The following is a 23,616-nucleotide window of genomic DNA, read 5'->3' as shown; positions in this document are numbered from 1 at the left end:
GACATTTTTTCCGAACTTCAGATTAGCTACTAGTACAGAGATAAAGCGGAGTAAGAAGTTATCAGAGATATACAACTTACATATCCGAGGAGTGTAAGTGATTCGTCCTCGTACCAGAAGGCATTATTCTTCTGTGCTGTCAAGATTTCTAGCAACAGTACACCAAAACTATAGACATCTGACTTCTCCGAGAAGTGACCATCCATTGCATACTCAGGCGCCATGTAGCCACTACATCATTGACGAAACAAAATGCAATTACAAGTTTATCATTAACATATGAGCTTTTACTTTCTTAGCACGTCGTCTTACACCTAATATTACTTAGACTCGGTTAGAAGTATCTGAAAATTTATGATGTTTTTGGCTTAGAATGACGTGTTCATGTGTCATAATTGTGCCTGAGACCCTCGACATGGGAACGTGAGATCATAAGAAGCAGAGTAAAGTAGGAGTAGGTTTCAAAGCTCTGAACGGCTTTATATTCAAGAGGAATGGGAGGGAAGGGGAAAGACAGTTAACTCCGATCAGTCTAGTTATTACTTACTATGTGCCAACGACCCTTCTTGTTTCGTCTTTGTCTTGGCCATGACCAAAGATTCTTGCCATGCCAAAGTCTGCAATCTTTGGATTGAGCTGTTCATCCAACAAAATGTTGCTTGCTTTGAGATCCCTGTGAATAATCCTTAACCTAGAATCTCTATGAAGATAAATCAGGCCTCGACATATCCCCTCGATGATGTTGAAGCGTGTTGGCCAGTCAAGAAGTTCTCGCTTGGTGGAATCTAGATACATACAATTACAAATCATGTGAATAGTGAATTTTCTTAAAAGTCAGAATACTACATTAATAAACCCATAAACAGCAACTGGAAATGTGCGAAGAATTAAGACGATAAATAGGAGGAAATTGTAATACATACCAAACAAGAACGCGCTCAAGCTCTTATTAGGCATATATTCATAGACAAGCAATTTTTCCTCGCCTTCTACGCAAAAACCAATAAGGCTAACCAGATTCTTATGCTGTAATCTGGAAATAACAATAACTTCATTCGTAAACTCTTGTACTCCTTGTGAAGAAGCAGCTGAAAGCCTTTTCACAGCTATTTCTCGCCCATCTCCCAGTAATCCCTGAAAACCAGAATTCAACAATTGATTCTACATGGCCACTAGGTTTCCTATTGAAGCTCAACGTCTACCACACTAGGATGTAGCCAAACTTACCTTGTAGACCTGCCCAAAACCACCTTGTCCAAGCATCTGGTTATCGTTGAAGTTGTCCGTAGCAACAGCTAGATCTTTAAAATCTATCAAAGGTAGCTCTTCGAGTTTCCTTTGGTTCTTATGATCCCCATGCTTTAGGTGGTCCAAGATGCTTTTCTTGCTCGCTTGTTTTGCTGTTGGAAGTGCAACAATAATCGTCAACAAGGGAAGAATAATCACGAGCTAGTGGTATGAACTATCAAGTTATCAGCAATGTAAGCTGTGGAAAAAACATGTTACCTTTCCACCTATTGAACCACAACCACAAAACAATGAGTGCGATAATTGAGACAGTACCAACTGTCACTGTTGCTGCAATAACAGCTTTCATTCTACCCTTGTTGCCTGCAATCAGGAAAAAATTGAATATTAATTCCACACTACAAGAATAACATTAATGTTACCACGGTGCCTCGGGGGCTTCCCTGTGTTGACATCAGGGAGAGGCGGTTTCCATTAACCCTTAATGAAACAGCGTTGAATGACGATTACTTCATATCAAAAATAAGTGCAGCCATTCTAGCGAGTGATTTTTATTTATTCCATCATAACCAAGGACCATAGAATAGTGAACCTTTGGCTCCTTAGGAAATGGATCCGAAATTCATTCCACAATGAAGATGCAGTTTTTAAGTTAAAACTTACCGAGTTCTGAGTGTGCGAGACGAAGGTTTAGTGTAATTCCGCTACTACGAAACTGTTGAATGTCAATCAAAGTGTTAGTCCAATACATGCAGCCAGCACCTTGATCATACGCGTAAGCTAGACAAGAACAGTTGTTTAAACACATGGTTCTGCAATTAATTGGATTTATTCCCTGTAACCACACTTCAAGGTCAGGTAATTTTACGGTATTCAGAACTTGAAAACCATCTGGTTTACCACCTCCTTGTTTTCCACACTGCAAGGTTGTCCTCCTTACACAACCACTAGACCAGTTTCCTGCTTTCCATTCCCGACTATTCTTTGGTACAAATCCCTTCAAACATTGACAAATAGGCGACTTTACTGAGTTACAGATACCAAAATCCCCACATTTGCCGTAATAATCACACGGGTCATCTGGAACCTTATACAGTATTTGCCACGACTTCTTACCGAGGTCCCAGTATATCTCACTTAGAGAACCATCATAGCTAAAGTAGTAGTGTGAAAGGGACAGCTGTTTTATTCCGGTGTATAGTAATGTAACTTCATTTGGTGCATCATTTTTCTGAATTTTAGTGTCGGCATAGTTATTAGTTGGATCAGCATAGATCATACCCAGAAAAAGATTACCGTTCCATGGACCACTTCTATAATGTCGTTGATCACCATCCCACAGTACTAGTTGAGAATTCATTGCAGAATCAAGACCGAGACTGAACCTTCCTTCTGATGGATCTGACGCGCTTTTCCAAGCGTGTAGCCTTGTTTCAGTCGTATTCTGAATGGTAATGCTCATGCTTGGCAAAAGTGCATCAGTAGGGTAATCAAAGCTCTGCCATATGACTGTACTATTATTCCCTCCTTTATCGAGCTCTATCAGTTGGAGATTCCCGGAATCTAAAAGCTGAATCTTCCGAGTAGCATTAAGTGCTTGAGTTGACGAATTAAATGACCACAAAATGTTGTTTCCCCCGTTGACAATTTCGAGAATCCCACCCTCAGAAATCCTTAATACACCTGAAGAATCTTTAACAGGATTGTTCCGGTTTGCTACCCAAACAAAATACGTTGGAGAAATGTTATTGTAGGATATCCCAAGATACCTATTTGTGTTATTTGGAGGACTAAAAAATCCAAGCTTGTATGTAGCGTTCGGGGAGAATAAGGTTTCAGAATCCTTAAGGAGTTGAATGGACGCAGCATCGGCTATGCCAGTGGACATTAGCAAGGCCAAGCATGAGTACGCGAAAAATACGCAAACAAAAGGCATCTTACTCCGTGTTTAGAAACCAATAGTTGATTCACCTAGCAAACAATTGACATGAACATTTAGTTAGTCGATAAAATCTTGTGGCCTAGTTTGTATTCTCGCATCATTTCAAATGAATTTATTCATCTATAGAAAACTGGAACAAACTACCAGGGAAAGGGATTAAGGAGTGATCACTGAATCAGAGCAAAGAATGTAAGAAAAATACAATTTTCTAAAAAGTTAGAGACTACGGTATTTTTTTCATTGAGGATGTTGATTTACAAGAAATGGAGAGTTAATTCACTAAAGAGACAACAAAATGTATTAACACCATTTACTCATGCTAGGAAAAAATGGAGTCCATTTACTCCCTCCTATTCACCATTTTCTTCCCCTTTTTGATATAGAAAAGAAAACCTGAATAATCTGAATAAGGAAATAGGGAAAAAAATAGTGAATAGGAGGGACTACAATACATCAAAATAACTCCCCATTTGCAGGAATTGTACCAAAGGAGAATTAACTTTTCATTCACTAATCCTTTTTTTCATTCTAATTTTCTAAAAAGTTAGAGACTACGGTATTTTTTTTCATGAAGTTGTCATTGTCACACTTATATAAAGGATTTTGTAAATTAATTTCATCAAAGCAATTGATGATGATTTTTTTAAAAAAACATTTGACTACGGTATCCTTCAAAATAACCATTAAACTAGGACGTTCAATTTTATTTTTTTAGACTTTTCTAGTTAGGTTTGTTTAGTGGTGGTACAACTGACCTGACCGTTTATTTGTTTACCTATTTCATTTTTAGTGTCTCGTGCATTATTTCTTGGCACCTATGAACACTTTAATTTCAAATCATGGTTTCGCCAGTGGTTGGGTATGTACCCCTTCATCTATCTTGGTCAATTCAATCATAATTCATCAATGTGAGTATAAGTACCTTGTGACCTCTCTTAAATGGGTTGGAGTCATGATTCACAAAATGAGAGTGCAAGTGCCAAGTAACAATTCACAAGTAGGACAAAAAACCATGACCATTTATTTAAGAAATAAAGACGTCTAACCACTCACACGTATTACATAAAACTCCCTTCGTCCCAGTCGTTTGATTTTGGCCAAGGAGGGAGGACATGTGGACCAAAATATATGTAGGTGAGCAAATTAGTCATATAAAAAGTTAAACAAATGACTGAGAGGTACTCGACAGCAAATGTAAAATAAAAAGAAGAAAGAAAAAAAGAAATGAAAAGGAAATAGAGAACAAACCAATGAAGGCGGAGATCAAAGAAAGTGGATAGGTTAGGAGACGGAAGGTAGAAGTTGAAACATTGAATATAAACAAAATAGAGTAGAATTTTGGGTGTTAGTAAAATTGTAGTCCGTATGTATGTAGTTTGTTGGTAAAAATGGTATGAAGAAGATGTGAAAGTCTTAGGAAAATCTAGTGCTACTAGTAAGTAGTACCAGAAAGGAATAATAAATTCAAATAAAGAAAGAAATGATGATGAGGAGAAGAAGAAGAAAAGAGACTTTCTCAACTGGTATGCTATGCGGTATACGCCATCACAACTCACAATTCCTTGGGTTTTATCGCTGGGAAATCAACCTAAAGTCTATTAATGTGTCGTGTTTTTTGACCCCCTTATTGACTTTCTAACTTGTACCACAGGGAAGAGGTCACAAGTCTTCGCCTATCCCAAAGACGAATTCCTCCAAATTCGGCCTTTTTTTTTTCAATAAGTTAAGAAAAATAGATGATCCTATCATATCTCACTTTTTCGAATAAATGAGATAAGTTGAAGTCATCGGTTTAAAAACCACCTCGAAAGAGTTAGACATAAATGTCCAATAAAAGCCATAAAGTCAGCGACCTTGCTGGTTTCACGAAAGTAATGTTTAATTATCAATGCATCGAAGAAATGAAGGTCTAATTTTACATCTTTGATAATACGTGAAATTTTCCAAAGAATTTGTCAAGTACTACGAAGTGAGTTAATAACACATAAATTATCACCTTACACAATTAACTTTGATATTCCTAAGTGTTTAGCGGTTAAAATGTCTTCTTTTAAAGCGAAATATTCCGCAAAAAGAATACTATTAGATCCGCATTTTTTTTACTCCTAACAAAATTACTTTACCAAACAATGAACTTTGCATTTCTCCTTCCGTTATCCTCCAAATCCCCAATTGAAACAAGCCAGTTTTGTACTCCATTTTAGAGTTGTCATTAGGCTGTACTGGGCCGGCCCATCGTGCCTTCCCCAAAAAATGGCCCGACCCAGGCACGGATATTGGGCTGATTGTGTCGTGTCGTGCCTGACCCACTCATCCAAATCCCCGTCGCGGCCCGCTCCTGGCACGCCTAGTTTCGTGTTTGGGCCGTGCCTGGCCCAAGGCCTAATCGTGTCTGGCATGTGGGTCGGCTCAATAGCCTTAGTATTTTTTCTTCCAAATACTTTTTAATTTATATGTGATGAATATTAATGATTTACCAAACAATGAACTTTGCATTTCTCCTTCCGTTATCCTCCAAATCCCCAATTGGAACAAGCCAGTTTTATACTCCATTTTAGAGTTGTCATTAGGCTGTACTAGGCCGGCCCATCGTGCCTCCTCCAAAAAATGGCCCGACTCAGGCACGGATATTGGGCTGGTTGTGTCGTGCCGTGCCTGGCCCACTCATCCAAACCCCCGCTGCGGCCCGCTCCTGGCACGCCCAGTTTCGTGCTTGGGCCGTGCCTGGCCCAAGGCCTAATCGTGTCTGGCATGTGGGCCGGCTCAATAGCCTTAGTATTTTTTTCTTCTAAATACTTTTTAATTTATTTGTGATGAATATTAATGATTTAAATATATATTTTATTAAATATTAATGTATTTGATTACATAAAAAACTACTTCTCTCTCAAAAAATTCTCTAAAAACCCTAGCCTCCATCAATGTTACGAGGACTCCCATCGATTATCAATCGATGATAAGCCCTGTGGACAACGGGGGGCCCACGGGGGCGCTTGGGAGGATGAGAACAAGCGTTTGCATTTGTTGGAGTCGCCACCAATTTTTATGGGAAATTGGAACCGTTCGAATACCTCGTGCCATGTCAAGACACAAAGTAGAGACATGAACACTAGGCAATCGTTACCCTTAGCATTCTATGTCTAGAATGACTCTCGTGGATGCCAATGAACACGGATGTTCACAGAGATCTGGAGTAAGGGGTGAGGGTACGTATTAGGAAGCTCTTTTGATCGAACACCTAATCCCGCCCGCCTCGATAGCGGCCTCTACTAATGATTAGGGACATCATCTATACTTGATATATCGTCGATTATATGCATGCAATGCAACATCCAAGTTTTAATCCTAACATGTGAAGAATTAGACTAAGTCGGTTGACAATTAGTTTTAGCATACAATTGGGTCAAAGTAGGATTTAATGCTCAATTACATGTGAAGGCTTACAATCAATAATAAATACAATAATAATGAAAAATTACATCGGGTTTCATTGATTTATGTCGAAAATACCTTTAAAACGGATGATTTGAGAAAAGAATAAAAGGAAGAATCAACGAACAGATCAGTAGGTGATAATACGGATAATAGTCAATTATACGTAAGCTAATTAAACTAGGTCAAGCAACAACGGAGTTCACAGACAGAACTCAACCTGGAATAGGCGCAGCAGGACTACGCCCTTTGGAAGAGGCGCAGCAGATGCTGCGTCTGTTCCAAGGGTGAGTTCTGGCTGTGAAGCCGGAACTGCAAATCGTTAATGTAAATTGGTGATTTTAAGGGTCGATTACGATATTTACTCGGATGAAAGTGATTAACACATTATTGACATGTAATTAATGGTCATAAAAGCAACGAAACATGGATGAGACGGATGCAAACGAATTATTTACATGGATACAAGGTTAATTAAATTAATAAACTAAACAAATTATTAGGCTAAACAAGATGAATTAATGAGGAATATGATGAATATGATAAAAACAGATGAAAAATATGTCAGAAATCGAATTCCAGAAACCCGATATGAACGAATCGAATTCCTACAACCCGGATTAAATTTAATAACGAAAACCCGCAAATATTGGATTATAAGGGATTTAAGTCGGATTTAAGTGATGAATTGTACGTGTGAATGAATGATAAACTGTTGGGGTTGGTGTCCTTAACAGTTAGTGCAAGGACTTATAAACCTCTAAAAGGATCAAAGGGCATACTTTGGTATTATTATCAGTTGATCCACGTTTATCAATAACGGTTGGCTTGCTAGATAAGTTTGACGTTATTGTCATACAGATGGCGGTGATCAACTGGTCCCTAAAAGTCACACCTATAGGATACGTTCGAGAGATGTGACGGTATGAAAATACTGTCATGTAGATGCCAAAATTGACTAACCAGTTAGTCCGAGTTATTTGACTAGTAATTAGTCAAATGTGTGATGTTGAGATATTATATTTAATACGGATTAAATATCATGGGCTATGGCGAATTAATTGATTAATTCGTAAAATTAAATATAAACGATTTATATTTAATTAAATGTATATTGAATATAATTATACAATATCGCTTTGTCGGACACGAATTAATAATTCAAACTAACCCGTATTATTAGCGATGCCTTAATTTCCGATAACCGATAACGATTTATAATATAAACCCGTCATATACATTTTAGCATTTGGCTTAATCGGACCTCGAGCTAAAATTAAGAGGAAGTGGAAGCCCACTTCCCCATGCATGCACTCGGTCCGGCCGAACCAAACAAAAGGAGAGACTCCCTCTCCTTTTGACCTAGACAATTTCATTTGCAGAAAAACTAGGGTTTTGAAGAGCATTCTCCTCTGAAAAACCTGAGATCTCTCATCTCGACAAAACACACATCAGTTCTCCCTATATTGCAAGGCAATCGGAGAACACTGTTCTAGCACAAGGGCATATCTCGGACAAAGTCTTGGGTGTAACGATTAGGAGGAAATCTGCTTTGATTTCTGTTCTTTACGCCGCAATTTAAAGGACCCGAGGTTATTTCTATACATTAATCATTTCATTGTGTTTATCGTTTTATGACTATAAATTGCATGTCTAAATTTACGTTATAGTCCTGCAATTAAAGGGTAGTATACGGATATTAACCCACAACAAGTGGTATCAGAGCGAGGCCACGTGAATTTTTCATGTGTTTTTCATAAAACGTTTTTGAAACGATGATTTTCTGCTTTGAAAACCGTGCCTAGTATACACGGCAGATTTTTTTTCAAACCGTGTCATGTATTACACGGTAATTTCATGTTTTTTCGATTTGGTTTTTGCATATTGTTGTTTTATACAGAGATTATAACAATATGTCATGTTTTGTCAATTGTCAAATTTGTTTTAATGCGTTTTTGATCATATTTGCAATTGATTTTGTCTCGAAATATGTTTTCACGAGGGTTTTGAATTTTCCAGAGATTTTAGCACTCGATCGACCATGTTTTTAATCGATCGAGTGGCTTTTCTGTATATTTTTGCTCGATCGAGTCCCTGCTGTACTCGATCGACCCTGTTCCAAAATTTTTTGCTCGATCGAGTCCTTGCTGTACTCGATCGACCTGCTTTCAAAACCCCTCTGCTCGATCGAGTTGTCCTCGTACTCGATCGAGCAGATTTGCTGATATAGGTACTCGATCGACCTCCAGGTTAGTCGATCGAGTACTCCCTGATTAGCATACCCCTCGATCGACTTGCGAGTTGATCGATCGAGCCCTTTGTTCCTCGATCGAGCACTTGTGTCCCTGGATCGAGGGATTTCGTCTTTAACAGCTTTGAAAATTTGTTTCTTTTGATTTAAATTTTCTTTTGGCTTCTATATGTACTTTATACGGATATAGTACACTCGCTTAATAGTGAATCGGTTCACTCACGTACCATATAGTTGTTTTAAAGCGTCTTTAAAATGACGGATTGTAATGGATTAAAATTAAATGATAGAAGCGGTTTTATCACATGAATTTTAATCATTAAAAGGTGGTTTGGATAATTTTAACATAATTACGGAATTATGTCACGAATGAATTTGTTTTTTAGTTGATGCATTTTATTTATCGTTAATTATGAATGCCGTGAATGCCTTTTTATTACGTATTTAATTTTTACAATTGATTGTAACTTAGTGTGGCCTTAGTAGAACGTGTTACCGTAATGATGGAACACGGTCTTGGTTGTATTTTGAGATCTCGCATCTCCGTTTTGGATTTTTCACTTGTAATTACAGTTTTAATTAGAATGTAAATAGGTTTATATTTGTAATTTTAAATTGTAATTTTTTGAGAAGACCAAAGATGGAGACCAGATGCTCACTCCCGCTACTTGGATCAAGATGGAACATCAAGACAAGCTTTTCGGGTCCAACGGTGGATTCCAAAGTTGTATTTTGTTCTTATACTAGGATAGGCCACACTAGGAAATTTTTATTTACGTATTGCATTCCTTTATTTATTTTTCGCAACGATTATTTGCATCATATTCCGCCTAAAAACCAAACCACCTATAATTTATTGCATGAAAACTGACACATATAGAGGTCACGAGTTAGTTTTCATTGACATTCTCATGTCACACGTTTTAAGCCATCATCCAAATAAATTCATTCACGACAGACGCTAGTTATTCGTTCACTTAAAATGAATTATAATTTAGTTGATGGGATCTTCCTCGTATAAACTAAAATTGAGAACGGTCTTTATAGGTCAAACTCCAATGAGTCCCTTCTTCGTCGGTAGGCATACTATGACCCCTTCTACGTCGGGTAAGTTGGAACCAATTGACCTATTTTATCTCAACACTATGGTCACTCGTACGATCCTGTGATCATGGTGGACTATAGATAGGATTTACGGAAATCTATCGACCAAGAGTTCTTCCGGAAGAATTAGCTAAACAGTTGGCTTATCAATTTACTGAAATTGAGTCTTGGGATCACTTGTATCATTCTTGAGGGAGATCAATTATGCAAGTGCAAGAGTCTACATGTTTAAAATGAATTTTAAAATAGACTTAAATCACCTCGATGAGTTGCTTATTTCGTTTTGTTTTTCCTTCTTTTTCAGTGTAGATCACGTATTAAACTGCTAAACAACAAATGGCTGGTTCAAGTGATAACCCAATGCCAAGTGCCACATTGGACCGTGAGTCCTGGCTTAGGATCTTCATGAGTCAGATGAATCGTCTACTCGATCAAGAATGACGGATCCAACTTCGCGGATCGGGAGGCGGCATTACGGAATGCTGCCGCCGACGGAAAGCTCAGATATCGCTTGAGCCCATGCCGTTAAACCCAGGCCCCACGGCTGGAATAAACGAGATCGACAAGTATAACGATTTCGCTTTAGAAGCGGGTGCGGTAAAGAACGTACTTATTTTTGCAATGGAACCCAATTTGCAGAAACGCTTCATAGCCCATGGTGCAAACAAGATTTTCACCACGCTCACTAAGGAATTCTCGAAAGCACCGAGAATCGTGACCTATGAGCATACCACTCGCTTCTTTGATGCGAGACTCGAAGGGCCAACGGTTAGCCCACACATTCTCAAAGCATGATTGAGAATGTCGAGAAACTGGAGACCTTTAACTGTAACATCAGCGAGAATATTGTTATCGACCGTATTCTTCACTCACTCCACGATGGTTATTCGCAATTCAGAGCGAATTACTATATGAATGATTTGAAGAAAACTCCCCATGAATTGCACTCCCTCCTCGTACAGCCCGAGAAGGACATGAAGTTCGGTGGGAGTTCGAAACAGATGTTCTCGTTGTATCAAACAAAGGGAAAGGTAAGGGCAAAGCTCCGGCAAACCTAACAAAGAGGTAAGGCGAAGTTCAAGAAGTCGGGTTCAGGGAAGAGTGGTCCTGGTGAGGCGAGTAACTCATCAGGCATGACAAAGAGCAAGAGTGAAAACATGGAATGCCATCATTGCCACAAGATGGGCATTGAGACGCACATGTCCTGTTTATCATGAGGACTTAAAGGCAGGTCGTGTTAAACCTGTTGGTATGTCTTCTCTCTCTTCTACTTTTATTCATATGATTGAGATTAACCACGCAAGTTACGGAACTTGGGTACTTGATACTGGTTGTGGTTCTCATCTGTAATCATGTGCGGGGCTCAAACATCGAACCCCTCGTAAAGGGTGAGGTGGACCTGCGTGTTGGGAATGGAGCAAGAGTAGCTGCCATCTCAAAGGGGACATATGTGATCCAGCTTCCAAGCGGATTTGAGTTATCATTATATGATTGCTATTATGTTCCTAGTCTTTCCAAAAACATTATTTCAGTTTCTGCGCTTGATAAACTTGGTTTTTCATTTGTAATAGAAAACAATGCTTGCATTTTCTCATTACACGATATGATTTACGGCAAGGCAGTTTCCATGAACGGAATTTATGTTTTAGATCAGACCTCGGAAATATTACACGTAATGAATAAAAAGTTAAAGGTTGGTGACAAAGATCAAACGTATCTATGGCACTGCCGTATGGGACACATTAATGAGAAACGCGTAAAACAGCTCATCAAACATGGAGCTATCTCGGCCTTTGATTTTCAATCATTTGGCACGTGTGAATCATGTCTCATCGGTAAGATGACTCAGATTTCCTTCAAAGGTGTTGGAATGCGCGCTGCTGACCTATTAGGGCTCATACACACGGATGTATGTGGTCCTATGTCAATCACCGCACGAGAAGGCTATAGGTATTTCATCACTTTCACGGACGATTTGAGTAGATATGGCTATGTCTACTTAATGAAGCACAAAAGTGAATCCTTTGAGAAATTCAAGGAATACCAAAATAGGGTACAGAACCTATTAGGTAGAAAGATTAAAACACTGCGTTCAGATCGTGGTGGCGAGTATCTTTCTCACGAGTTTGATCAACACCTAAAGGACCGTGTGGGATTGCCCTACGCTTAACTCCACCTGGAACACCTCGCTGAATGGTGTGTCCGAACGGAGAAATCGAACACTACTTGATATGGTTCGATCCATGATGAGTCACACGGTTTTACCCGATTCATTATGGGGTTATGCTCTATTGTCACCGCTCTAATACTTAATCAAGTCCGTCTAAAGCTGTTGACAAGACTCCATATGAACTATGGAAGGGAACGGTCCCTAACTTGTCCTTTATACGGGTTTGGGGCTGCGAGGCTTATGTCAAGTGGAGACCTGAAGATAAGCTCGGCCCGCGATCGGTCAAGACATACTTTATAGGTTATCCTAAAGGATCACGTGGTCATTACTTCTATTCGCCAACCGAACAACGTGTTTTTGTTGCGGCTAGTGCGACATTCTTAGAGAAGGAATTTCTCGAGAGTGCAAAGAGTGATAGAACCTTCGACCTGTCGGAGATTCCAGAACCAAACACCGAGCAACCATTGGAGGAACCTGTTCCTTCAATCCCGGCTGCGGTGAATATTCCTGAGGAACCTAGGAGGTCGGGAAGAGTCTCTATTCCTCCGGACAGATACATTGGTATGGTCGAGGAACATGATATAGATGACGTTCTACTCTTAACGAGTAGTGAACCCGAAACCTATAAAGGTGCCATGACAAGTTCTGACTCAAAGCTATGGCTTGAGGCCATGCAATCCGAGATGGACTCCATGTATGAGAACAACGTGTGGGATCTTGTTGACTTACCTGCTAAGGTTCGTCCCCTTCAATGCAAATGGCTTTACAAGATAAAGCATTCTGTGGAAGGTCAGCAAGATATCTACAAAGCACGACTAGTTGCAAAAGGTTTCACCCAAGTGCCAGGTTTGCACTACGATGAGATTTTTGCACCCGTAGTTATCTTTGCGTTCCATTCGGATTATCTTAGCGATCGCTTTTCATGACTATGAAATTTGGCAAATGGATGTGAAAACCGCCTTCTTAAACGGTTTTTTGGAGGAAGAGTTGTACATGGTACAACCCGAAGGTTTCATCGATCCTGAACATCCTAAGAAAGTATGCAAGCTTAAGCGTTCCATTTATGGACTTAAGCAAGCATCACGGAGTTGGAATCATCGCTTCGACCAAGTGATAAAAGAAAATGGATTTACTCGATCGGTCGAGGAACCATGTCTATATATCAAGTCGAGTGGGAGCAAGATTGTCTTCCTAATATTGTATGTTGACGACATACTCCTGATTGGGAATGACATACCTCTCTTAACTTCGGTGAAAGTATGGTTGAAAAACCATTTCCAGATGAAAGATCTGGGAGAGGCACAAAGAATTCTAGGCATCCGTATCTATCGAGATAGATCACGACGGATGTTATCTCTCGATCAGAGTCTTACATAGACAAAGTCCTAGAGAGATTCAAACATGACTAACTCCAAGAAGGGGTTCCTTCCCATGGCTCCTGTGGGTGCTTTTGAGCAAGTCTCGGCACCAGAGACACCGGAAGAGAAAGAGCGCATGACACGGATTCCTTATGCTTGGGCTATAGGATCAATCATGTATGCCATGATATGCACACGTCCGGACGTGGCATATGCATTGAGTATGACAAGTCGATTCCAACAGCAACCAGGTGAACCACATTGGCTGGCTGTCAAGAACATTCTTAAGTACCTCCGGAGGACTAAAGATTGGGCATTGACTTATGGAGGCTCCCAAACGCTATGCGCAACCGGTTACGCAGATGCTAGCTTCCAAACGGATCGTGATGACTCGAAATCTCAGTCAGGATTCGTTTTTACTCTTAATGGCGCTGCAGTCAGCTGGAAGAGTTCGAAACAAACTGTTACAGCAGATTCTACGACTGAGTCCGAGTACTATGCCGCGTCTGAAGCTACAAAGGAAGCGATATGGATGCGTCAATTCTTACATGGACTATCCGTAGTGCCTAGTTCGAATGACCCGATCACCATCTATTGCGACAATAGTGGTGCCATCTTCCAAGCTAAGGAGCCTAAGTCTAGCAACAAGTCTAGACATGTACAACGGAAAGCTCATCTAATCCGGGATTACGTGGAGCAAAAGACAGTAGTGATAGAAAAGATTGCTACAGATGACAACATAGCAGATCCTCTCACTAAAGCATTACGACAAGATAAGCATGAAGGGCACGTTAATTCCATGGGAATCAAACGTGTTCCTAAGTTGTAGTACTCTTTTATGGATCAGATTCATTCTCCTTTGTACTCTATACGACATCATCGTTTTGATATTTTATATATATATTTTGTTTTTCATGTGGAATTGTACGACGATTTTGAACACCACAAAGTGAACTGAACAAACATCATATATTGTTAGTCCTTAATTGCCCACATGAGCTGATAACTCTGGCAATTATTTTGTGACGTTGGTTGATGGTGGGTTCAACGAGCCATAAGTCAACCGGTTGACTGACCAATCACAGAGGCGATTTATACGGATATTTCGTAGGACACCATTGTGACATCGACGTGGAGTCCTAAATGTTTTATAACATTCGTTGCCCGGTCGTGGATAGGACTTCCATGGTGATCCTTAGAGTCGAATCTCTTGACTATCGACTGTCTCTTGAGACTACGGCAGATTTTGGGTGACTTTGGTTTCTTTCTCACGGTCATCCGTAACAGGGGGCCAAGTAGATTTTTTCTGGGTCATTTCATGCTGTGCTTAGATCGGAAGGAGTCGAGTTGAAGGAAATATTCAGCCTTTATCGGGTACTCGATATTTCTCAGGGCCACTCGAGGAGTCAGAATGAAATGCATGGCCATGCTCGGATACGGATTCGTTTTATCGGTTAAGTTACTCTCTAGTCGGGGAAACCACTCTAGATACAGATCGATTGTAAAATACGACCTTTGCGGATCCAGATCCGCAAATTGTTTTACATTGAGTGGGAGAAATTTTTAAATGAATATGAGAATCGGTTATCGCACATACACTTGTACGGACAAGTGGGAGTTTGTTGGAGCTTGTGTCCTCCAGTTAGTGCGGATAACGTCATTGCACATGCACTTGTACGGACAAGTGGGAGCTTGTTGGGGTTGGTGTCCTTAACAGTTAGTGCAAGGACTTATAAACCTCTAAAAGGATCAAAGGGCATACTTTGGTATTATTATCAGTTGATCCACGTTTATCAATAACGGTTGGCTTGCTAGATAAGTTTGACGTTATTGTCATACAGATGGCGGTGATCAACTGGTCCCTAAAAGTCACACCTATAGGATACGTTCGAGAGATGTGACGGTATGAAAATACTGTCATGTAGATGCCAAAATTGACTAACCAGTTAGTCCGAGTTATTTGACTAGTAATTAGTCAAATGTGTGATGTTGAGATATTATATTTAATACGGATTAAATATCATGGGCTATGGCGAATTAACAGGTTAATTCGTAAAATTAAATATAAACGATTTATATTTAATTAAATGTATATTGAATATAATTATACAATATCGCTTTGTCGGACACGAATTAATAATTCACTAACCCGTATTATTAGCTGATGCCTTAATTTCCGATAACCGATAACAGTTTATAATATAAACCCGTCATATACATTTTAGCATTTGGCGAACTGGACCTCGAGCTAAAATTAAGAGGAAGTGGAAGCCCACTTCCCCATGCATGCACTCGGTCCGGCCGAACCAAACAAAAGGAGAGACTCCCTCTCCTTTTGACCTAGACAATTTCATTTGCAGAAAAACTAGGGTTTTGAAGAGCATTCTCCTCTGAAAAACCTGAGATCTCTCATCTCGACAAAACACACATCAGTTCTCCCTATATTGCAAGGCAATCGGAGAACACTGTTCTAGCACAAGGGCATATCTCGGACAAAGTCTTGGGTGTAACGATTAGGAGGAAATCGCTTTGATTTTTTCTTTACGCCGCAATTTAAAGGACCCGAGGTTATTTCTATACATTAATCATTTCATTGTGTTTATCGTTTTATGACTATAAATTGCATGTCTAAATTTACGTTATAGTCCTGCAATTAAAGGGTAGTATACGGATATTAACCCACAACATAAACAACATACATGAAATTATTAGACTATTGTATCGAAGAATTGAAGAAAACAAATGAAACAAACAAAAGACGAACGAATTACAGAGGACGAAGGAAGAAGAAAGGAAGCAGGAACTGCGGCAGCCTCACGAAGAGGCGCAGCAGGAACTGCACTCCTTCGAAGAGGCGCAGCAGTTGCTGCGTCCTTTCTCGACGGTTTATCTTCTGGAAATCCGTAAAAAGAGGTTTTAAAGCACGGTTTTAGAAATCGGTTTTAAGAGGTGTTTTCGACATAAACCTTACAATATGATTATACAAAAAGTAAAGAACAATAATAAAAGAGAGATTTACACCCTCAGACTTACATGTTTGACGAAACGAGAAGAACTAAGTTATCGATTAGTGATGCTCGACTCGAATGTAGACGAAAGTGCCCTCGTAAGAGGAAAACGATTAAGATTAATTAAAGTTGATTGATTGTGGAGTTGGTCAAATTGGTCGGTCATGCAAACGAGGCTGGTACTCAGAAGGATCCGAGCTTACGTGGTCGAATGTTCAAGCACGTAGACGCCAAAAAGTAAGAACAAAGGTCTAGAATGCAAAGGGAGAAGAGAAGGGCGGACACTCGCGTGAGAAATACGAGGAGCGAAGGCTCCTATTCATACTAATCACGTGAAGGAATTAGGGTTTCGGAGAGTCTTTGGAAGTGAATCTCGGAAAGATATGAAAAAGATACGAGAAATACGCAGAAAAGGACCTGGGAAGAGGCGCAGCAGTCACTGCGTCTCTCTTGAAGAGGCGCAGAGACCCGCCGCGTCTGTTCCCAAGTGGTTTCCTCCTGCGGAAGAAAGATTTCCGTGTTTGAGTTATAGAAGGACGGAATAATTTGGTTTTCCTTAATATCTTGTATGAATATTACGGGAAATTGTTTACCAAAGAATAAAGATTGTGAAATAATTATAAAATATGGAATAGAAATATCCGGAACATTCCAGAACATTCTGACTCGGGATTTAACGGTTATCAGAAAATGAAGACGGTTTTAGGCCCGGACTCCAAATGTACTCTAATTACTGTCAAAACGACCGTATCAGCACGTAGATGACAACTAAGAGGTAGACATTAATGTTTGAGCAATCACTTGACGATAAATTTATTTAATCTGTCACAAATCGTTCCGCGTAGCAAACATGCGCCCAATCATCACCGGGTGGTTTGTGAGAGGTGCGAAATGAGGTATCTGAGAGCCCCCACTTTGACCGAGGCTTGGGCAAGGCGAAAGTCAAAGTATAGCCATCAGGTCAATCGAAGATTACAACCTGACGACTATGGCGACGCGAGGCGGCTCAAGGGGTCTGAACCAAGGACCTGTCGTCGGGAACATTTTAGAGTCTGTCGACTATCGGGGAGGGTCGTTTAAAGTCCATTAGACTACGTAAGGAAGCTCGTCAGCCATAAGAAGAGATCATACCTGAGACTTCTGGACGAAACGGGACTGAAGGCGCTTCGGCAAAATTCTTGGGCTGAATATAACTTGGTGTCTGAAAATACGAAGGCTTATTCCTGAAAAAGGGGGTATCTGAATGATATGAGGAAAGACAGCAGGACACAGTCCGGAACTGCTGGGAGAAATTTGCTTGTGTTCAGCTTCAAACAAACTTCGGAAGAATTCGGGGTCGATGTTGATCTCCATGTCTCGAGAGGGAAAGTCTATCCGCTTACTCTCGTTGGGGAACATAATCGGGAACTAATCTCCATGTCTCGAGAGGGAAAGTCTATCCGCTTACTCTCGTTGGGAAATATAATGAAGGCGTGTCGAAACACCTGTAGAGGAATAAGTGCTCGTTGTGACAAGCAAGGTCTTGGAAACGATAAATGACGTATGATAGTCTGCTGTTGGCTTAGAAATACGGGTCTGAACGAAAGAATAAATCGTCGAACGGACTAAAAAGATAAAATAGCATTGGGGAAGAGGCGCACCAAAGATGGGCCCACAAATAACGAACTTATAACGAATTTTTGAAAACTCGCATGGAGGGAACACCAGGAAGAGGCGTAGCAAGAGCTGCGTCTCTTGGAAAAGGCGCAGCACCTGCTGCGTCTGTTCCCAAGGGTGCATTTTCTGCGTAAAAACGCGATAAACAGAGGGTTTGCAATTCATTTACTCGAAACATAAATCACACAATACTCTCTCAAATCTTAACCATTTCCGCCAAGGTTTGATCCAAAAGCTTGCATTAATCATGACTAATCGAGGTATGCGTCTCATTCTTGCATTAAACTTCTATATTTGCTCAATTTGGATCGAAAAAATTAGGGTTTTCAACCCAATTATTTCGAAAATTTGGGGCTTTTCCCCCAAATGCATCTGCCTTGTAAAATTGATACTAGAAATGGATAATTGGTAGTATAAAGAACATAACCATGTGTTTGTTTCGAATTTTCGTTGAGTTTTGAGCATTTGAATGAAATTGAGACGGTTTCACAGGTAGACCGTAAATTGCTTCGAAAATAGCCTTAGGTTGCCCATTTACGATGAAACTTGATATTTGGGAACTTTGGATGATGGGTAAACTTTCCGCCATCTTGGAATTTTGGTTTGTGACGACTTTTTCAGGACACTTTTCTAGGGCATAATCGCCGTCATAACAAAATGCTGCCGAAATTTCGACTCGAACCCGGAACTAGGCTTCAAATTAGGCTTGATTTGACCCTAATTACCACATGAGTGATCGGGTTTGTGAGAATATAGCCAAAGATGGCGAGAAAGGAGCGATTTCAGGGCTTCCGAAGGCTCGAAAATCCCTTAACCAAGGCTCGCCGTCATGTGACGCGGCCTAAATTTGCTCTAATGTTGCAGGTGATGAGGCTTCTACTTCTGGGAGGACTCCCATGGAGATAGACGCTGCTGTTGTCGAGGAGGCTTTGGAGCAGGCCTTCACCGCCGCGATGATGGCCGGGCCGGGGACGAGGTCCACGAGGAGGAGGTCATTGAGGAGGAGGAGGCCCCGAGGCGGGCCAACGTGGGGCGAGGAGGTCGTCACCGAGGGGAGCGCCGCGTGGCCGAGACACGGGAGAGTAGGCACTTGCTTTGGGCTGCAGAGGGTCACCTGTCCTACAGGACGGTGAAGAGTTTGGTAATTTTGAATTCATTACTCATCACTCACCTTCTTTCATTTCATTTGCTCATATCTTTTCCGATTTTCATTCAAAACTAAAGATAGCTTTTGTTTCAAATCACAATAGGAGGCCGAGAACATCAGGTCGTTCTCGGGTTACACGACAGCGATGGAGTGCTACGAGCGGCTGTCGGCGGAGGAGCGCGCCATGATCGAGCGTGGAGCGTTCGGTGCCTTGGTGCAGGCCTGGAGGGATATCGCGAAGAGGAAGTTGCGGGCTAACCTTAGCATGGTCCGCGCTTCCTTGGACCGATTCTGGGACACGACTTCAACGTTTCACATGCCTTTCGGTGAGGTGGGAGTCACTCTAGAGGACTACGGCATGATTTCCCGGTCCGCAGGTGTGGGATCGAGCCGTGGGAGTGGCCGGAGGCGCCATGAGGGTGGACTCGGCCGAGGCTAGGAGGTTGATCGGATGGAACTTGTCGCCGAAGGTCTGTTCTGATCTTGGGTTTGGTGCCCAGTTCCTACGTTCGAGACTACTTTGCGGGAAAGATCCCGGTGACGATTGACGGGAGGGAGACGGCTCCTCCTCCCGTCTCGCCGAGAAGAGGGCCCGCTTGTGGCTTTGCTGGTTTCGTCTTCGATTTACCTCGAGACAAGGAGAGAGGGTCGTCGACGAAGCTTCTTCCCTTCCTTTCTGACCTGAGCTCCCTAGGGCGTTGGGACTGGGTCACTACTGGTTTTTCGGTCCTCATCCGCTTCATGAGGGCCATGGTTCGTCCGGAGTTAATGGAGAAGGGGACATCTCCTGGTGCTGTCGGACCTGGACTGCTGTTGGAGGTATGAACCTTCATTGAGACTTAAAATCAATTCCTTTCCTTATCAAATCAATTCTTTTCCTTATCAAATTACGAAGGATCGTTATTGACTATCTTGTTTCACAGGCGTGGGTGTACTCCTACTTTCCGAGCCTCTCGCCCAAGAGGACGGAGCCGCTGGAGAAGGCCTATCCCGTGGTGAGGGATTGGGTGATGTGCCGGACGAGGAGCAAGCGTTCCTCTCACGGTGTCTACCGACGGGACGTGAACGCTCTTCAGCTGGACAGCGTGAGCATCTCACTTATATTCATTTTGCTTCTTCATTGCTTTTAATCGATCATAAGAATGATTCTTTGTTTGTCTTGTCCCAGTGGGTGCCCAGGCCTTGGGCGGAGTACGCTGGAGCGCCTCCTTTTGTGGCTGAGGTCCTTCGACCTAGGAGCTCGAGCCGGCTGCTGTTGAGGACGTCGATGGGTCATGTGTGGTACTTGGGCGAGCGCTTGGCTCGTCAGTGATCTCGGGACGTGTTAACGGTTCCCATCGATCCTCCTAGGACGATGTTCAGGGAGCCTTCCGAGGCAGAGAGGGAGGCTGACTTGGCTGGCGTTGGTGGTGACGCCCTCCTTCTTCCTGGCGAGGACTACTCGGCGTTCCTCTATGGGAGGTTGGCGTACTGGCCGGTAGTGGTGAGTATCTTTACTCTTCTTCTTTACTTGATTTTAAAACTACAATGAAAGATCACCGATTAATGAGAAATATTTGACTTTGCAGGAGGTTAAGGCGGCGGGCATCGAGCCCCCAGAGTACCCCGAGACACTCGAGTACACTGACGCGACTGGGAGGATGACGATCTCCGAGCTACGTGACTTTGACGTGGCTGTGACGGATGCTGGCTTGGACGACTGGCAGCATCTGATTCGGAGGTAAGCCTCTAATTTGCATAATTTTTGTGTAAGATCACATTTGGTTGAACTTATTCGATTATTGAGAATTTCTTTCTTGAAAATGCAGGTTGCGCCTTCTCGGTTCGTGGCGTTATGGAGGGTGGCCAACCGGCTGCGAGCTACTGCTGTCGAGGCACTTGTCGGCGGTCGAGGTCGTCAGGTATGAACCTTGTGCCTATTTCATATTTGAATTTTAATTTCCCTTGTAATTACTTGAAATGATTGACATGAGCCAATTTTGTTGTTTACAGGGGGACCGTGAGCTGGAGCGAGAGTTGGCCCAGTCTCGGGAGGAGACAGCTCGCTTGTTGAGGGAGCTCGAGGTTCGAGATGCCGAGATCGCTGCTCTCGCGGCAAGGGTTGCGGAGCTGGAGGGTGACCAGCAGTAGTCTTGTTTTGTTTTTGTTTGTATTTTGCACATTTTGTACATTTTGGACCTTCATTTTGAACATTTTTGGACTTTGCTTGGGGCTCGAGCCCCAGTTTGCTGTACATTTCCCTTTTTGATTGTATATATGACGGCCCGAGTGCCTTTTTGCTGGGTTGTGTTGCTTGTACCTGCAGGTTAGCTTTGAACAGGTTTGGTAGATGACGGTTTACGCCGTCATGCTGCCGAAATTTACATAGAAATCACGCAAAACAGACATTTGTATATACATACGGTCTAAATTAGCGCAAAATGAATGACTCAACGGAACGCAAAAAATGCAAAAAGTAAATGCAAAAATGCAAAAAATTTGCCGGAGATGACCGGACGGTAGGGAGGGTTACCCCCTAAAAAAAGAAAAAAATAGAACCCTATAAGTTAGAAATGAAATTATTAAAAAGAAATGAAAGAAATATATATAAATGAAATAAATATATAAACTTTGAAATGAATTAAATTGGAGTTGAAAATTATTTCCTAAAGTGAAAATGTACAAATGTGATAAAATGACGAAAATGTCGATATTGCCTCAAGATGCGTGCCTGCGGAATTAGGAAACACAAAATATGGTAATTTCCACGTATTTACCAAAACAATAACCCGTAGGAATAGGAAATTATTCGTCATGGAATTAGGAAAGATCCAACGCGGAAAATCACAGAAACCTTGGTGAGGAAGAGGCGCAAAGATAAGTCGCGTCCCTTTCAAGAGGCGCAAAGGCAGTCTTGCGCCTGTTCCCAGGTGTGTCTGCTCTGGCAGATTTTAGGAAACAGAAATTAGTATAAATAGAGACGTCGATAGAGCTTTTATTCACACAATTCTTCCGTCTCTTCTTATTCTTATTACATAAAATTCTCAAAAAATAAGCACTCATCATGAATACTTTAGAGATTCGCTTAAAAGAATGGACCAACGAGTTTTCCAACATGGAGAAACACGACATGGGCGCCTATAATCTTGGATCACTGTTGAGTTTGAAGCTCATCAAGGTTGTCAAACCGTTCTTGGATGCTTGTCTTGATTACTGGGACCCGAATTATCATGTTTTTGCGTTCCCTGGAGGCGATATTTACCCATTTCCTGAAGAAATTGCTGCGATTTGAGGGTGGGACCCTGAACACTTGCCTGCTATTCCTTCTACTTCGCAAGGGTATAAAAGCAAATTTAGAGATTTGCTTGGATTGACTAGACTTGAGGTGGACCGTCTAGTGACCTCGAAAGGAGTGCGAATGTTGGACTTCATTGACCGATTTATTAACAGGGCCGATCCCACCGTTTCTTATGTTGCTAGGCGAAGGGCATTTGGATTTTGCCTGTTGCATGTGTATGTCCTCCAAGGGCACGTTGATGAAGACTTGAGAGGTGATCCTCGTCTTTTGGGCCTTGTTGAGCAAATGGAGCTGCGCAGGAGCCCAGCTTGTTTATGCTTAGGAGAGATCCTGTTGGGCTTGGATAATAGGAAATCCAACCGTGACCTACCGTATTTGGGGAGTCCCGTTATCTTGCAGGTAAAAGAACATTTTCTTCTTCTTTTTCTTTTTTTCTTTTCTTTTGTTTTTTTTTTTCCGTTTCTTTTTTTTTTTTTTTCGTTTTTCGTTTTTTTTTTTGTCTAATACCCGCTTTTGGTAGGTCTGGCTTATGGAACGGCTTCGATTGATCGAGCCCCCAGTTCATGTTCCTTCTTATCATGCTCGTTCGATTGCAATGAGGACCAGGTTGTACATGGTGGACTTCACTCGAGTCTGCGATTACTGGAAGAATAAACTGAAGAGTTGACAGGGCAGTCGTATACCTATAAAAAATAACCAACTGGCTCTAACTAATATAGCTAGGGAAGTCGGGTCGAATCCACAGGGAGATGGGAAAATGTCAGCTTAGTCTAAGTTCGTCTCGGTAACCAAATTGGGGGGTTTTAATTGATTGATATTCTAAACTAATGAGAGGATAGGGAAGAGAGAATAAGAGAATAAAGATTAACCAAGTAGAGAAAACAGCTAAGACAGACGGTTCACCATAATCATTCAGTCAAGTAATCTAGGTCTCAGGTCAATGCAAATACGGTCTGAGGGGCAGTGAATATCTCCTTTCGGTCTCAATTCGCCCTAAAGCACAAATAGCTTAGCTTTCGTCCT

General features: G+C 41.5%; 1 protein-coding gene across 4 annotated transcripts in view; it reads right to left on the bottom strand.

The window, feature by feature from the left end:
• The window catches only part of LOC141592210 (G-type lectin S-receptor-like serine/threonine-protein kinase At1g11300), a 41,574-nt gene extending 17,958 nt beyond the window's left edge, over positions 1-23,616 (bottom strand). Inside the window, exons 1-7 of one of the 4 annotated variants that reach the window (XR_012521087.1) lie at positions 4,435-5,611; positions 1,912-3,261; positions 1,507-1,611; positions 1,228-1,400; positions 924-1,134; positions 548-785; positions 81-231 (exon numbers count right to left, since the gene is read on the bottom strand). Coding sequence is in view for 2 of the 4 variants with exons in the window: in XM_074412814.1 (XP_074268915.1) it covers positions 81-231; positions 548-785; positions 924-1,134; positions 1,228-1,400; positions 1,507-1,611; positions 1,912-3,184 (2,151 nt within the window). In the remaining 2 variants the exon portion in view is untranslated. Of the gene's footprint in view, positions 1-80; positions 232-547; positions 786-923; positions 1,135-1,227; positions 1,401-1,506; positions 1,612-1,911; positions 3,262-4,434; positions 5,612-23,462 lie in introns of those variants that run through there. The other 3 variants (XR_012521086.1, XM_074412814.1, XM_074412813.1) reach the window with 3 other exon arrangements.

This window comes from Silene latifolia, chromosome 7 (assembly GCF_048544455.1).
Source record: "Silene latifolia isolate original U9 population chromosome 7, ASM4854445v1, whole genome shotgun sequence".
Classification (NCBI taxonomy): Eukaryota; Viridiplantae; Streptophyta; class Magnoliopsida; order Caryophyllales; family Caryophyllaceae; genus Silene; species Silene latifolia.
Note: the sequence above shows the minus strand (reverse complement) of the source record. Positions and strands in the feature narration are given on the sequence as shown.